The sequence below is a fragment of the Dermacentor albipictus genome, chromosome 1 (assembly GCF_038994185.2).
Source record: "Dermacentor albipictus isolate Rhodes 1998 colony chromosome 1, USDA_Dalb.pri_finalv2, whole genome shotgun sequence".
Lineage (NCBI taxonomy): Eukaryota > Metazoa > Arthropoda > Arachnida > Ixodida > Ixodidae > Dermacentor > Dermacentor albipictus.
The window spans coordinates 445,468,474-445,485,250 of NC_091821.1; the positions used below are offsets into that span (position 1 = coordinate 445,468,474).

The following is a 16,777-nucleotide window of genomic DNA, read 5'->3' on the forward strand; positions in this document are numbered from 1 at the left end:
CTGTACTTTTTGCGTAAAAGGTCGAATTTCAGTACAATAAAACTTTCATTTAACGAAGCAAATTGCTGATTTGACTTACTTCCTTATATTGAGGTTTAACTTTACAATGATAGCGCGCAATAAATGAGCCGGTCAAGTAGAAGTGTGGCCCTCAGCAGGCTAGCAACAAATTCTGTGGAACCTATTGGTTTTAATTGAGTAACCTCAATTATACTTGTCACGAATTATTCAGTGGCTTAGGATGACCTGCAATGATAAGACAAAAGGAATAGCGGGCGAATGAGCTCACGGTAAATAATAGAGCTTCAATGGGTGCTTTTGTCGTCGCACCGGGGTACATACCGCTGGAGTGTTGCAAAAGAATGCAAGTGCGGAGCACCTGGTGCCGCAGGTCACACAGTCGTAGGTAAACAGCGAATCTTGTCTATAACTGCTCAGTGGTATTTCTCGAGCTTGCAATTTCAGCGTTCATAGGAAGGTGTTTCATTCTTGTGCGCAATCATGATCTACTAAATGAGGAAGCATATTTCTATAGAAGTTTGCTGCACTTCATGGAGGCCACTTTCACGTCCGGAGAGCTTTTGCCAAGTAAAGCGCAATGAATGATGCTTCAAAAACGGAAGCTCTTGAAAAGGTACGGAGTACAAGTAAAAAGTTAGAATAAGTCACTGATGGGCGCGTTCTCAATTCATATTGTCCGTATGATCTATCTGGTCCCTGTTCGTTGTCGGCTTTCTTCCTTGAGTAACAACGATTCATGAGGGAAAAGAGGAAGAAAAGACAGACGAAAAATAGAAAGGTAAACAACGCATTGGTTCTTCATTAGAGGACATCGCCAAATTATAACAACAAGATGCGTTACACAGGTTCCTAATGTAGGGTGAACTGTGCCCCAGAACCAGCAATCTTCGTTGAATTATGCAAAAAGCGAAAATTTATCCCGTGCAACACGGTACGTCGTGCGCTGCATAAAGGCGATTGGAAAATTGGAACCAAGGCAAGACAATGCGCCCACAGAAAGACTGAGGCTTAAGGTTAACAGGGTGGTTGTCAAAACAAGTCTCAGCCTCGTGCCGACCGTTTTACAAGCAGCCTTACCTCCACCTGAGATTATTTTCTTGTCTTCGGCCTGCTATTCGTTATGGAGATAGGTGCACTTGTCGAAATTGGGCTCCAGCTAGGGCCCGTGCCTCATTCACTCACTAGTGATTACAATAAAATTCTGGCGGAAGCTTTCTCTACATAATTGTCTTGATTAATGTGATTAGTGTTCATGTAGTGTAGCACACCATCATACTGCCAGAGTCGCATTGCCACATGGAGGCGCACTATGCTGCATCTAGGCTTGTGTCTCACACATTCTGCCGGACATGCTGCGTCATGGCGTCCATCGCGTGCAACGCCCACCTTCTTTTCCGAAACCTGTGAGGATACAACGATGGCTCAAAAGCCTTTTCAAAAGGTTTTGATGCTATAAAGTATATAATTCTCATTCAAAATTTCAACATATTGATATTAGGAGGATAGCACAAGAATTAATCAGAGGATATTTACAACATAGATCTCAGTACTTAGTAAATGGCGGACAAAATGGTTCACTAAAATAAGTGCAAACAGGTCCCACAGGGTAGTATTCACGGTCCGTTTCTGTTTATCCTGCATGTAATATAAATAGTACACCTTGATGAAACTGCACACTATATAATTTACGCGGATGGCGCCACTTCCTTCTTTTCAAACAATTCTTCCAGAAATTCAGCTAATCAAGCCAATAGTGCGTTGTCTCAAATAAATACATGGGCTCAAAGTAATTGCTTTAACACTTAGCCACCACAAAACAAAAGCTGTGCTATTTCACCCCCGTCACAGACAAATCAATTTGCCACACATTGCGTCAAACAACACGAATATCGATATAGTAAAGGCCTTTAAATAATTAGGTGGGTACTTTTCAGAAAATATATGACATGGCATGAACACGTGAAGTATATGGTTAACCAGTTATAAAGTACTATTGGCATCATTCGCCGCCACTATAATGATGTTCCTATCCCAGGTAATGTACTTTTATATAATTCACTATTTAATTCAACGCTAAACGATCCCTTTTTTTGTATGGTCCACAACACCTGCAAACATCAGCATACTGGTAGTAGTGCAGAAAAAGGTCTTATCCCTAGTCTGTAAATTCCCGTATCGTTTCCATACTGCAGAGCTGTTAAAGAAACACAACATTGTTCCTATTACATCATTGTGCAATTACAAACTATGCCCCCTTTATAAACTAAGATTATTAAAAAAATAATGATTCAATTACTAACATAGCCCGATTGCAGAATAACACCACCACCTATAACCTACGTTATTAGGAACCCTGGTATGCCATCAAATGCCGAACGAACTACGGGAAACGAACGTTAAAATATTCGCTGCCGATGGTTCTAAATCAAATTTTTATGGAAACAAATAACGACATATCTACAATATCATCAATGCGATCGCGTGCCATGTTTCTACAATAATGTCACCTTTCATTTTTCCCCTACCCTCTTTTTTTTCTTTATCATCGGACATGAGCTGTTAGGATTCGGGGCTCAATTCCATCACTCGTAACCCATTGTCAAGATTGGAGTCCGGCATGAGTTAGAAGGTAGCTGGCCGATGCCGTCGTACAACTTATCCACGCTGAGGACGTTGATGAAGGGAAGGACTGCTTCTCATCGAGAACGAGGAATAAGGGTTCATTTACAGTATCTACATGCAGTTCATCAGTATACAATGGCTACGAGAGAAAGTGCACCAGTCTATCATGACTGCTTAAGAAAGTCCATCAGTCTAACATGACTGCTTGAGAAAGCGCATCAGTCTAACATGACAGCGTGAAAAAGTCCATTAGTCTAACATGACTGCGAGAGAAAGTGTACTGAGCAGACGCACAACAGCGGTTTATAAACACACGGTCCTCCCCCGATACCCAGGCGACGGAAACCGCCGACCGGTGATTGTAAACGAGTCGCCTATCTGCGGGACGGTTTACACACACACACTCACACACACACTTCCTTGTGCGAGGTTCACGGTCCGGAGCCGACGGCAGACGGACTTCGTAGAACTCGGGGCTTGTGCCAGGAAAGGTGCCTCTTATTCCCCGAGCTGACCCCTGCAGCGCGGACGGGTGCCCATCAATTGCCTTGCGTCTTCGACGGCGTGTGGGAAGGAGCCTCGAACTACGTTCCCGCGAGCACTCCCCCACTCGCGGCAGACCAGGGCGGTGATGGCGGGCTCAGTAACAATAGTTGGTCCACCGAAATCATTCAGTCACAACGGCGACGAGGCTAGAGCGTAACGGTGGCGTTCCAAGAAAGTTGACGCCGCTTTCGCAAAGGGTTGGCAAAACTTGCACATCACCTGGGCCGTTCTTAACAGCGTATCCACGTTCGTAACACAGCCAACTTCTGTATTGGCTTCTGTGTATTGGCTTCGCCCCACACCACTGTGTTTCTCTGTATGCTGGGAGTTCAGGACTCCTCAAGCTCTTTTTATAGCTGTATACCAGTCCTCCTCGCAGAATTGTTTTGTAGCGGAATAAATTTTCTTTTCCATTTCAACAGCACTTGTGTGCTGCTGATGAAGATGACCATTACTGGTCTCTCTTTCGAAACGCAGCAGTGACAAACGGTCCCCTACCATGCTGGACCTAATCAGATAAGCTATCATTATATCGTTTCACTGACCTATCCAAAATTCTTTCTCGCTTCCTTAAAACCCCATATGAACTTTGTACAGTGGCCTATACCTGTAATGGATCCTGTCGAAATATATCTCTCCTGCTTTTTTCCCGTACTTGAGATTATTTGAACCAGAAAGTTCGTCTTCGTGCATAGGGTTCACCGCCACCTTTTCGTGGTAAACATTATGGTTACAAAAGCTGCAGTTGCCGGGAAGCGTGAGAAGCAGTCAGGGATAGATCTCTGAATGCTAGCGCGTTCCACTCTGAAAGGCTAAGCTTAACAGTACTTCAAATTTTTCATTGCGAAATATTTCTTGTAATATTTGGAAGGCTCCATGTTTTTTTCCAGCCTGCATCTATTGCGTCCGAGATGACAACAAAGTACATCTTTGGCGTAAAGCTTTGGTCCCTGTTTCGTGCATCTTCATCAAATATTTCGCATTTCCCGGTGACGCTCTTCGCTTCTTCGAGGCGACGAATTCGGAGACTTCACGAGCCCCACCAAGCCAGAGGCCTGCTATGGCAAATGTCCAGTGAGTCAACGCACTTTATCCGGCACCACCGAGGTCATCAGCGAGGCTCGCTGCCTTGCCGTTATGAGCGCTGTGTCTTCTTCGGCGCAGCACATGCAGAGATCAACTTTGGTGAGCTCGTGCAGAAAACGAGGCACATGGTTCAGCACAAAAAGGACACCTAATTATACTCGGCCACGGGTGACAAATAGTTAGATGACAGCCTTCATTTTGTGGTGAGCAGGAAGTTCAAAAGAAGGATCATGAAGGCGCCTTCACCAGCCAGGACATTAACTATCGAGACAAAAAGTGAACTCGACAAGGGTGGCGATATGAGCTTGTTGGTTGGTCATCATTGAAAAGTATTTGTATAGCGCGGCAAAACAAGGACACAAGAAGCGAAGACGAAGACAAGCGCTTACTATGAGCAACGAAACTTTTACTTCCGGGATCGGTCATAGTTATACCCCCGAACAACAATGCGCACAGTATGATAGCAACCATGAGGATGACGGCATGAAAAGAATCTGAAACCGATACAAAAGGAAAGCACAAGAGAATCTAAATGACATATGGAAAATGCGGTTCAGCCTTTATGCCATGCGCATAAATAGAAATGGAGCAGATCCAATCGGCTGCTGACCAATGCATCAGCAAACCGTCACTCTCATTGTCCGCGACAGAGCTGAACTATTTGCGCATGGCATAAAGGCTCAACCTCATTTTCCATATCGCATTTAGATTTTCTGGTGTTTTGCTGTTGTATCGATTTTTGATTGTTTCCATGCCGTCATCCTCATGGTTGCTATCATAATGTGCACGTGGTTGTTTGGCAGTATAAGTATGATCGATCCCGGAAGTAATATTTTTGTTGTTGATAGTTGGCGCTTGTCCTTGTCCTTGTTTCTTCCTTTGTTGTGCGCGTTTAAACGAGGGCCACTTAAACACGCCAAAACATGAGAGAAAGTTCCGTTAACAACCGATAACACGGCAATCAGCACTCGAATACGACGAGAGAAATTATTGAGACGTGGAAAATTCCATTGAACTAAGTATGGTGTGCGAGACAAATGCTTGTAAGTATTGAACTTTTTAAAAGATGTGGGGAATATGCGCTCACCGAGAGGACAGCGTCAGCAAGGGACCACCACCAGGCACCTTACTGAGACATGGAGGGCTTTGTGGCCGGAGCAAAGCCTCCCTTCTCTGCCGGCGAAGCGCAGAAAACGTGCGTTCCGATCTCTCAAGGCTGTGCGGTCATAGTATAGCTCTAGAGTCTAGGAAAAGCTTAAACAGGTGCGAGCGCGGCACGCACATCGTGGGAAGCTAGCCGGAGTCTCTACCTCAAGGACTGCTGCTAGCGAGGGCGAAATACCGTCGTGTAAATATAATAACCCTAATAGGAGTACTTTCGAAAAAAGAACGGCCCAGAGGGCTGTGCCATGACTGGTAATTTTCTGCCTACATATACATGTATATATATATATATATATAGTCTTAAGAGGACGGGTGTGAATAGTTCATACACGATTTTTCGTGCAATTGAAAAACAAATTGCACAAGCAGTGGGTGTCAAGTTGGCTTTTCCGTCACCAACAACGGCTGGCCGCGATAGGCACATGGCTACTGATGTACTCTGTGAAGCTAGAAGTCGCAGTGTCAATCCCTGCTGCGGCATCCGCAGCAGGAATGGTAACTGCGACTTCAATGCTACACTGTAAAAGGCACATTTTCTAAGATTTATCGGCAAGCTGCACAACCTCGGGGGTCAAAATATTACCCTGTTCCAGGTGTGGCTAATATGCAGATTGTTGATTTTGGCACGTAAAGCCCTAGAAACCATTCTTCTTGATTGAACCAAAGGCAGGTAGAGCAGGCTCTGTAGGGCTTCGAGATTGAAGGCCTAAGAGAATGTCATGTGTGCCACAAGGCAAAATCAGTATGAAGTGAAGTGCACCGTCGGTATCATTTTTGACGCGCCCTTTGGCTCTAGGAAGACCAACACTGAGCAAACGGGTCCTTGCCTCCTGTAACGTCGCATTAAAACACCTACTATTGTCCCCAGATGCAAGGCAGCCATCTTCCCCGCCACTGTTTCACACGGGCACGCGCCTCAAATATTTGTAGTTTTAAGGAGATAGGTCGATACCGGCGAACATGTGCTGGCGTGACTGCTGATTTTGTGTGATTACTTATGGGGTGATACCTTCGCAAGCATTCCATTTATTGCGCTATCAAAAAAGAAATCACATCCAATGCTGCCGTGCATATTTACTGCATAGGCTTTGTTCTTTTTTAAGCCCCATTATTTTATCAGCGATTCGCATGCGTCACGTTCTCATTTCCTTATCCGACAGTGAGCTCAGTCTACCACGTACAGGGCACAAATTAAGACTATACAGACTGCTTTTCTTTCTCTTCATTTTAAGCATATATTTGGAAATCTTTAGGAATATAGCACGCTTCGCCCTCTTCAGGTTGGAAGAAATTGGAATGTCTGTTTTGCTAATAAAAGAATTGATGTGGAACTGTTCAATATTTGTCGGGGGACATATGTACTGATTGTAAAACTGAAGCCGAGCGGCGGTTAAATCGTGGTACTTTCACAGATATACTGGTGGGCTACCGCGCACGGCTTACTACGTCACATAAACATAATGACTACTAAAGAAACGGCCGCAAGCGCAACCACAGCGAATGGACGTACTTTCTAGTCCGTGGAATGGTTATGCGTGTAATAACTAAGACCGCGACAGAAACGACAAGACCCATCACGATATGACCAGCAAGTTTGTTTCGTGTGATAGTCCTTTGCTCCGTCAAGCCGTTACCTATACCCTTGATAGCTTGCCATGCAGTTACACTGTGTTGTCAGGATTGCGCTTCCTTAACGCAGCACCGTGCGTTTGTTTTAGCCACGCACATGTAGGTCAGAGGCGGAAATGCGAAACTTTATAACCAATAGATATGTGACTGATAATTGCATACACCAGTGATTTGAAAATGTTTTATTGTCGAATTGTTCGGTCAAACTGCAACCAAAACTCGTGTTATTCATTTTTTTTAAATTCTAACGCCTAGTTTGATCACATGTCTCCAGGCTATAACACAAATACACGCATGTCCACTCAACGGTGTCGCGTGACACAGCTTCACCACCCAAGTATTTACGTTACTTCAATTAAAGCACCACAGACCCTAATGAAAGAGGTTAACCTTCTCTCCCTTTTGGATGGTGTCCGCTGCCTTGTTGAGCATCTCTGCAACTTTTCTAATGTGCTCGACGTTGACATCTTGAGGCTGTGTAGCTGCATCTTCGGCGGAATAGTAGGCTGACGACGACTGTGCGGTATATTGGAGAAATTTCCCAATATGCTCCAGGATCCAGCCGAGTTTCCCCTTCCAGTAGGGAGCCGTTGCGTCATCTGTAACGTTGGTGATGCTTCATGTTGGGACATCGTAATGTCGTTTCGAATTTGTTTTTATGCGCAGTCACAACCTAATCGAGCGCTCAAAGATATGTACGTGGGCAGTAACATAAATATACTTATATGCACTAGCTATGTTGTTTAGCACTGTTTTCACTAGCGTTGAGCTAGTAATGCAGAAATAAACGGCGATTTTCCAGGGTTAAAGCGCATCCATAAGATTTTCCCGTAAAGAGCGGTTGATTTCGTAGCGAATTCACATCATGCGATATGTATATGTAGTCAAATATTTCGCTTTCTATTAATAGAATTCTGTTTTTAATACAATGCATGCCACCGAAACCTTTACGAATCCAATTTCATGTGGTGTGCAGTGGAATGCGCGCATTCACGTAGAGGTAATATCTAGCACATGAATGATATTACCGCAAAGTGATAGAAGATTTGGCCGCTCAATATACACATGATTCGGAGGCTTCGCTAAATCAATACCTTTTGCTTATGTTTGGAAATAACGCGCCAGTGGACTATGAATTGTTAACTGTAGAAAGCGTAACCACGGGTGCAATTACATATCAATGACTTCATGAGAAGTCCTAAAAAACTTTCAATTTGTGTCGATTCTCATATAGGAGAGGACAGAATACTTCGCGCGACGCTTCAAATTTTGCATTTATCGTATCAATAGGGCAACGCATAAGATACGAGTGTGAAAGTGTCAAAACCGAAGGTAACAGGATAACAGTTACTAACAGCACACTGACTGCCGACGTGCTTGCACATTCAGCGCAGCGACACACGGCAGCTCTTCACATCCCACTTAAGAATAACAGTAAAAGTAATTAAAGAATATGTAATAACGAATGCAGTACTGGCGGCTTTATTTTTTTTCTGCTGCACTATAGAAATATTATTCACCATTTACTTACCATGGTCGTCTTCATTTATCGGGAGTCTGGTGTAGAAAAAAAGATTGTGTTTTATAGACACATAGCACAATATTGCGAACCTCTAACCCTTATCTTTGCGCACTGTTCACATTTGTAATTGTAAATAGGCTGAAACAAACAACCTCTTCCACACTTACCGAGGGCTTCCATCTGAAATACAGAGAAACATTTTCAACCGTCAGCAAGATGCGGTGGAGCACAAGGCATAGGGATATCAGCACAGCCGTTATAATATATATACATACTTACATGTGGCTGTAATTGCAAGCGTAAGAACCAGAAAGCACACAGCTTGCTTCATTTTTTGATTAGAAGGTCTGTAAAAGAAACATTTCAAACTTCCGTCTTTATAAATTGAAAGAGACTAATCTTTAAGTCAAATAATATTTCTAGTAGCCCTTTCTAGCGTTGCTCTTTCAAGTTTTGTTCATGAAAGCGACTTTTAAAAGTGTCGGTGTAATAAACGTAAACACATAATTAACATGGAAGCTGAAATTGTCGTGACCAGTCGAAGCACCTGCAGAACTTAGCACTTTTTCTTTCTTTCTCTTTTTTTTTTGCTTTCGCTTATGGTTTTTAGCGGTTCGCCACTCCCCTTCCACTGAGTTAGCATATGTTGCACAGCTCAGTCTTAAGTTCGCTCAATGGAGATGAAAAACATTCCAACAAAAACATCAGTTCTCTCTTCTAGACCAAACAAATATTTGTTTTTGTATATCAGAAGCTGCACAGATGAGAATTTACAGCCAAAACGTTAAACAAGTCATACGTGAGCTCATATCTACTAAGAAGAAAAATGATCCAGTGTGTCTCGAGATTTAGCTAGCAGGAGTTATATTTCTTGTTTTGTTTTATGCTTCGACAAGTGGGCAAACCCAAAAAGAATCCATGTAGGATTTCAGAACGCAAAAGATGTAAATGAAACAATCAAGTCCTTAAGGTTAAAACTCATATAACGTCAAGTCATAAATAACTGCACCAAAGAAGAATAAAATGAAAGTTTGCAGAGAGTATGTAAATATTCAGACAGTTAAGATTAACACATTATTGTTACATGCAACGGGCTTTCAAAAACGGGAGTGAAGAATAAAATCTAGTGTACCATCCTTACCTGTCACCCACTAGATGCAACCAGGACTCTGCTTGTTCTTCAATTGCGCCGAGCTTCATAGGCTTCTATACAGATATACGTTGTGCCCATTTACATCACGCCCCTTTTTTATTGCGTATACATGTACGTCAGTTGCTGATATGGGTATCGACTGGCATTTTGCGATAACATTGATATTTACGCTGCTGTTTCATTTTTCCATGAAAACACGCCGTGCTTTTCCAATGAACTGTTTGAGCAAGCAGAATCAAAGGCACCTTTCAGCCTTAGTTCCCTTCTATATAGTCAATTGCATATAAGTAGCGTTAGTATTCTCTAAGAAGAATGTGTTGTGCCTTAATTTACGATTGTTCTTCCGGCATCCTCGAATTACCCAGGAAGAATTAATGTGCAATGAATGTCTGACAAAATGTGTTATATCTCTTTTGATATTACAGGTAAACGTAAATATAACCGATTGCAATTAACAAGATTCCCGATTTAAAGAAGAATTAAACATTTAATAACCTCTTCTACATACAAGGCCATGTGTTTAGAAGCTCAAATTTTCGAAGCGCGTTTGTATGCGCTTTGAATATAATAAAATTTGGCTTCCGCCGCAAAGGAATGCCGAGACAAAAAGGGAAAACCTCTGGTGACACAGGTGGTCGAATGATTGAATTCCAAGTGGCAGCTTGGAAACGCACCTCTCAAATCCTGTGCGGTGTGACGAGAGCGACCGCTGAAGTGAAGCTAGAAAGTGTTCCAAATAGAGTCCAAGTGCCATAAGATAATATCGTGCTCCGCGTATTTAGTACTTTAGGTGCGAGTACAAGAGTGCGAAGGTTAGACAAGAAAGATGGTGGCTTCACGATTGCAGACTTCACGCGCCAGAAAAAGAAATAAGTGGGAGGGGAGCGAGCTCACAGTAACGCAATAAAACCCACATGAGAAGGGGGGGGGGGAATTTGGCACGCGTTGCGATTTCTGGCGCACATGTTGGCTGTTGTTGCTCATGGCTGCAAGCACGCCTCAGCGTATCAGCTGGCGCGCAGCTCTCCTGAGAGGCAATAGGTTGCCTTCCCGCGCACTTAGTATTGGAAATTGCGTAATCTCAAATTCCAGGAATCCATCGGAGTGACAAGGTAGAAGAATCGTTCGCTTCCCGTTGCCGGCGCTTTCAGCGATTGCGTCGTCCCAGTGCAGGCGAGGCGATCAACCGCGGCGGCTGAGTGCACGTGAAAGCATAGCTGGCTTCGTTCAATTCGTACCACTGATACGAAGATGTCATCGAGGTGGCATGAAACCTTATTCGTCGTTGACTACCGAATTCATCACAATGAATTGTTTCTGCATTAGAATGAGCTTTTCTCGATTGCCCTATAATTCGGAAAAGTCTGCGATTCTTTCCATCGAAGAAAATTGTACCAGCGGCAGTACTTTTTGCATAAAAGGTCAAATTTCAGCACATTAAAATTTTGATTTAACGGTGCAAATTACCGATTCAATTATTCCGTTATATTGAGGTTTAACTTTACAATGATAGTGCGCATGGAATGAGCCGGTCAAGTAGAAGTGTGGCCCTCAGCAGGCTACCAACAAATTCTGTGGAACCTATAGGTTTTAATTGAATAACCTCAATTATACTTGTCATGAAATATTCAGTGGATGACCTGCAATGATAAGACAAAAGCAATAGCGTGTGAATGAGCTCAGGGTAAATAATAGAGCTTCAATGGGTGCTTGTGTCGTCGCACCTGGGTATATACCACTGCAGTGTTGCAAAAGAATGCATGTGCGGAGCACCTGCGGCCGCAGGTCACACATTCGAAGGTAAACGGCGAATTTTGTCTAGAACTGCTTAGTGGTACTTGTCTAGTTTGCAATTTCAGCGCTCATCGGAAGGTATTTCATTCATGTGCGCAATCATTATCTACTAATTGAGGATGGATATTTCTGTAGAAGTTTGATGCGTTTCATGGAGGCCACTTTCACCTCCGGATAGATTTTGTCATGTAAAGCGCAAGGAATGATGCTTCGAAAAAGGAAGTTCTTGAAAAGGCGTGGAGTACAAGTGAAAATTTAGAAGAAGTCACTGATGGGCGTGTTCTCAATTCATATTGTCCGTATGATCTATCTGGTCCCTCTTCGTTTGCGGCTTTCTTCCTTGAGTAAAAAAAGATTCATGAGGGAAAAGAGGAAGAAAAGACAGACGAAGAATAGTAAAGGAAACAACGCTCTGGTTCTTCATTGTAGGAAATCGTCAAATTATAACAACAAGAGGCGTTACACAGGTTCATAATGTAGGGTGAGCTGTGCCCAGAACGAGCAATCTTCGTTGAAATATGCAAAACGCGAAAATTTATCCCGTGCTACACGCTCAGTCGTGCGCTGTATAAAGGAGATTTTTGTTTTCTGATGCCAAAAGCACGCAAGATTGGAATCCAGGCAAGACAGTTAACAGTTAACAGGGTGGATGTACAAAACGAGTGTAAGCCGCGTGCCGACCTTTTGACAAGAAGTCTTACCTCCATCTGAGATTATTTCTTTTTTGTCTTCGGCCTGATATTCGTTATGGAGATAAGTGCACTTGCCGAAATTTGGCTCCAGCTAGGGCCCGTGCCTTATTCACTCACTATTGATCACAAAAAAGTTCTGGCGGAAGCTTTCTTCACACCAAAACTCAAAGAAACCCCTTTTCCAGCGTTTCTACCCTATATACATAGGCCGCCCACGACGTGTGCCACATGCGCCCGCCGGCGTGCGGCTATTCGGCGGCCACGGAGCGGCTGATTGATTGATTGATTGATTGATTGATTGATTGATTGATTGATTGATTGATTGATTGATTGATTGATTGAAACTTTTATTAGAAGGGATTGCCCATGGTAAAGATGTCCGTAGGGATTAGGTGAAAAGAAGAATGCCTGCCTCCTTCGCCAAGGACAGCAAAGCGTTAATTCTTCTGGTGGCATCTGCTTGTGGTGCGACCCAGTCTTCTTACGATGCCACCTTTAGAGGTCGGGCGTGCTTGTCCCAGATGGTGGCTGGGGCAGGAAAGGACCAGATCATATATTTGAGATCGAAGTTGATTGCAAGGCAGTTGGGGCATTCCACTTGTGTTCCTCTCCACTTGCTCAGAACATCCGATGTAATAGGTGCCTTAGCTCTTGCTTTGTGGATGAGAACCTGGGCTGTTCTGGGAAGGCCAGTGGGAATGGGAGGAAGGATGCTAGGAATAGACTCCCGTAGTAAAGTCTTCCTCTCTTGTTTCAACCAGGAAATCTGGGGATCTGGTATAACGTCGGATGACGGGAAGATATAGGCGTAGTCCAGCAGGAACGTGCTCACTTCACGGCTGCGATAATGGTCTTCTAAAATTTTCTCGCCTGTAGCTTCATGGGCCGCCCTGTTCCCCACTCCCTTCATGTTGGGACCCGGTGTCCAGTGTACGAAGATCCGTGCATGTCTGTTGTCTCGCAGGTGGCGGCAGGCTTGTTTTATGTGGTGTGCTATGGTAGTCGTGTAGGATCGGGAGTTCGGTTGCTTGAGGGCCTCTTGACTTTCGGTGTAGATGTGAACCGCGTCTTCTGTGCGCGCCTCACAGAATTGAATGGCTTTTTCGATGGCCAGTAGTTCAAGAACGATGGCTGTCCAGTAAGCATTGCCGCTGGGGCTCACGGCGTGTGCTTGCCCGTTTTCTCTGTAAAAAGCGGTAACGACATACATTTTGCCTGAATGTTCATCGTATTGTAAAGCAGCATCAATATATATTTTTGTTCCATGATGCTTTTGTTGCGCGTCTGGTACACTTTGTTGTCGGTGTGCCCTGCATTCACCTTTGGTGTTCGTAGGTAGTGGTCTGGATTCCGTAACCATTATTTCATCCCAGGGTGGAAGGAGGTGATCCAGCTCTGGCAGCTGCAGGTTGGTGCCATGCAGTGCAGATAGCAGTCGCTGACCATTCCACGTGTTCTTCAGCCTCGTTTCTTGGTTATCCTTGTGGGTTTTAACCAATGCTTGCACCATAGGGAGGCCGGAATATCTGTGCAGGTCTTCTTTTTTGCGTGTTTATTAGGCCGGTGATGGCCCTTATAGCCATGTTGTGTAGCTTGTCAAGTTACTTGTAGTTTGGAGCCGTAACGTCCTAATGTGGGGCTCCGTACCTTATTTTGGCGATGAGAACAGCTACCGTAAGCCGTCGTGCAACCTCTGTTCCTGCCCCTCCACTGTGGTGGGTTAGCCTCCTGATAAGGGGCACTATTGGTGTCCATTGCTGCTTTAAACGTTGCAGGCATGTGCTTGCCGTGCCGTCCTTGTTGATTGGGATGCCCAATATTCTCAGGTGTCCCTCTTCCGGTTGGCGAATTTGGTGGCCGTCGAAGGGTCACTCGGACCTTCCATGTTTGTCATGTATCGTGGTGTAGTGCATCTTCTCCGGCGAAGGCCTCATGCCTGTGGGCTTCAGCTCCCGCTCAATTATGTCCAGTGCATTTTGTAGCGTTGTTACTGGTTCAGCTGAATTGAGCCTATAGGTCGTCCACAGGGTTATATCATCAGCGTACGTTGTAAACCAAAGGTTTTCAACTGCGTCTAACTTTCATGCGATCTTGGCCATGACGACATTAAAGTGTGTAGGGGAGATGACCGACCCCTGTGGGACTTCTACAGAGTTGGTGAAGTGCCTGGCTAAATGACCGCGAGATAGCTGAAATTCATATGTCCCGTCTTTTAAGAATACTTTCACGAAGTTTACAGTCCTGGTGCCTGCTGGGGTGCTTTCGACTGCTTTTATAATAGCAGGGCGGCCAATGGTATCAAAAGCTTTCTTCAAGTCAACTGCTACTAGAATGCCTGGTCGTTCTCTGGAAAATTTCCTCCCGCGGTTAATGGTGGTATGCAGAAGATAGAGGCTATCCTGTGTACGCAACTGCGGCCGGAATCCGGTCTGGAAGGGGTGGAAGTACCCCCCTCCTAGAGGTGGTGGCAGAAGCGTGTGGTAACCATCTTTTACATGAACTTAAAAATGCTTCGTGTAAGTGAGACTGGTGGCATATTGTCGAGTAGCATCGGTTGCTTGCCTGGTTTCAGTATAGGTATGACAACGGAATGCTTCCAGTGTTTAGGCAGGGTGCCATCTTGCAAATGCTTGTTGATCAACTTTAGGAGCTTGTGTTTGGTAGCTGTGTCTGCGTTGCGGAGCATGCACCATGAGATCCCGTCTTGTCCGGGGGCACTGTTCCGCTTCACTTGCGAAAGAGCGGGCTGAATGGAGCATTGATGCCGTCGGAGTTCTCAGAAGGCAGACGGTGTAGACATCGGATGGTGGCAAATGAACAGGCTGCGGGAAAAAGGTGTATCCTGCCTCTTGCTCTAGTTCATCGACCGGCTGACCGGTGCGGATCAGTATGTTCTCTATGTTATTCCTAGTCTTCTTTGACCATTCATAGCTCGGAAGGTGCTCCACATGCGCCCTCGGCCGGAACGGTGTGACAGAGTGCTACAGAAGTCTAGCCATCTCTCCCGGGTGAGCTGCTTAGCGTATCGTCTCGCCTCTGCTGGTCTTTTCCGCAAAGTCAGCAATTTCTTATAATCCTTTTTTGATAATAGGTATTCATGCTCTGCCTGCGTCCTGCTCTCCCAGAGGTTGAGGCGGTGGGTATCTGGCGTGGGGACATCTGTTGTCACCAGTGTGGTAGTGGTGCCTCTTCTTTGGCCCTGCGCAGGAGGTCCTCAACAGGAAATTCCCCTAGATGTTCATCGAGTGCCTCTCAGAACTTTTGCCAATTGATTGTTTGGGTAGTGCGTCTTTGTTTTCTGGTTGAGTCAAGTTCAGCTCAACCCAAATTGAGTAATTATCACTACCCGTTGTCTCATGGCCGCACCGCCAATCCTTAATTAAGTTGCCAGAGTGCCTGGTCAGGTCCGGAGTCGTATTGTGTTGACTAGGTTGCATACCGCGTCGCGTGGGATAGTCGATATCATTAGCTAAGAAAAGCCCTGCCTTTTCCGTGGCTCACGGAGCGGTGCGGCGCGGCGCACCCAGTTACTTGCAATACGCCCAGATGGCACTCGCCTCCGCCGCATCGCGGCTCACGCAATAGCCCGCGTTTCTAACAGAAGCCCGCCTTCGCGCATAGTGTTCACTGCCAGCGTTTCCCGGTAAACTTTAAGGTTACATACGTTCTAGTTGCCGGGAAGCGTGAGAAGCAGACAGGGATCTTTGAATGCTGTCGCGTTGCACTTTTAAAAGCGAAGTTTGTGTTCTCCATCTTTTTTTTAACCCGTGTGCTACCTTATGCCCATAAGGAAGTGAAATTGCACTCCTTCTATTCTTAGGAACATCGTCAACCGTTGCTCTTTTCGGAATGCCTTCAACTGATTTTTCCACCTTTTCGTAAGCTCTTGTGATATCACCAGTAGGGCCACACTGCTTCCTTTATTCTGCATACTTGGTTGTCAAAATTATCTTGTACCATGTGGTGGTATGATTTAAACAATGAAAAGTGTATGCAAGAAAAACAAATATAGTTTTTTTCTAGTTTCAAGTGAACACAAGTAAATCTAATTAAAAGATTCGCAGTATTAGGGGAATACTCCCAGCAAACGTGGTCTGCTGTAGAAAATACTATCTTTAAGTCCAAAAACTGTAGCTCACTTTCAACAGGCAGTTCACACGTGAAGTTAAGGCCTTCATCAAATTCTCTGAACACCTTTAACACATCAACGACTCTTATTTGTACGTCTGGTGTTGGGCTGCTGAGCACGAGGTCGCGGGATCGAATCCCGGCCACGGCGGCCGCATTTCTATAGGGGCGAAATGCGAAAACACCCGTGTACTTAGATTTAGGTGCACGTTAAAGAACCCCAGGTGGTCGAAATTTCCGGAGTCCTCCACTACGGTGTGCCTCATAATCAAGAAGTGGTTTTGGCACGAAAATCACCATAATTATCATCTTATTTGTACGTCAAAAAATTTAACAATAACAAGAAAATCATCAACAGATCACACAGCCTTAGTAACCAAGTCACTGATGTTCTTTTGAATACTTCGATCCACATAAGGC

At 44.7% G+C, this 16,777-nt stretch overlaps 1 protein-coding gene across 1 annotated transcript; it reads right to left on the minus strand.

Moving 5' to 3' along the window:
• Nucleotides 1-7,231: 7,231 nt before the first annotated feature.
• On the minus strand, nucleotides 7,232-9,793 carry LOC135903106 (uncharacterized). Its single transcript, XM_065433490.1, has 5 exons — nucleotides 9,732-9,793; nucleotides 8,870-8,937; nucleotides 8,758-8,770; nucleotides 8,600-8,625; nucleotides 7,232-7,667 (listed from the first exon to the last, which is right to left on the minus strand). Exons 1-5 carry the CDS (start codon nucleotides 9,788-9,790, stop codon nucleotides 7,441-7,443), a joined length of 393 nt encoding a protein of 130 aa, XP_065289562.1. The 5' UTR covers nucleotides 9,791-9,793; the 3' UTR covers nucleotides 7,232-7,440.
• Nucleotides 9,794-16,777: the final 6,984 nt, after the last annotated feature.

Excerpts from the sequence above, each read along its gene's own strand:
- LOC135903106 (XM_065433490.1), bottom strand. The coding sequence starts at position 9,790 with ATGAAGCTCGGCGCAATTGAAGAACAAGCAGAGTCCTGGTTGCATCTA. Across the intron at positions 8,938-9,731 it reads TTGCATCTAGTGGGTGACAG|ACCTTCTAATCAAAAAATGA; the intron begins GTAAGGATGGTA and ends TTTCTTTTACAG. Across the intron at positions 7,668-8,599 it reads GATAAATGAAGACGACCATG|ATGACGCAACGGCTCCCTAC; the intron begins GTAAGTAAATGG and ends CCAACGTTACAG.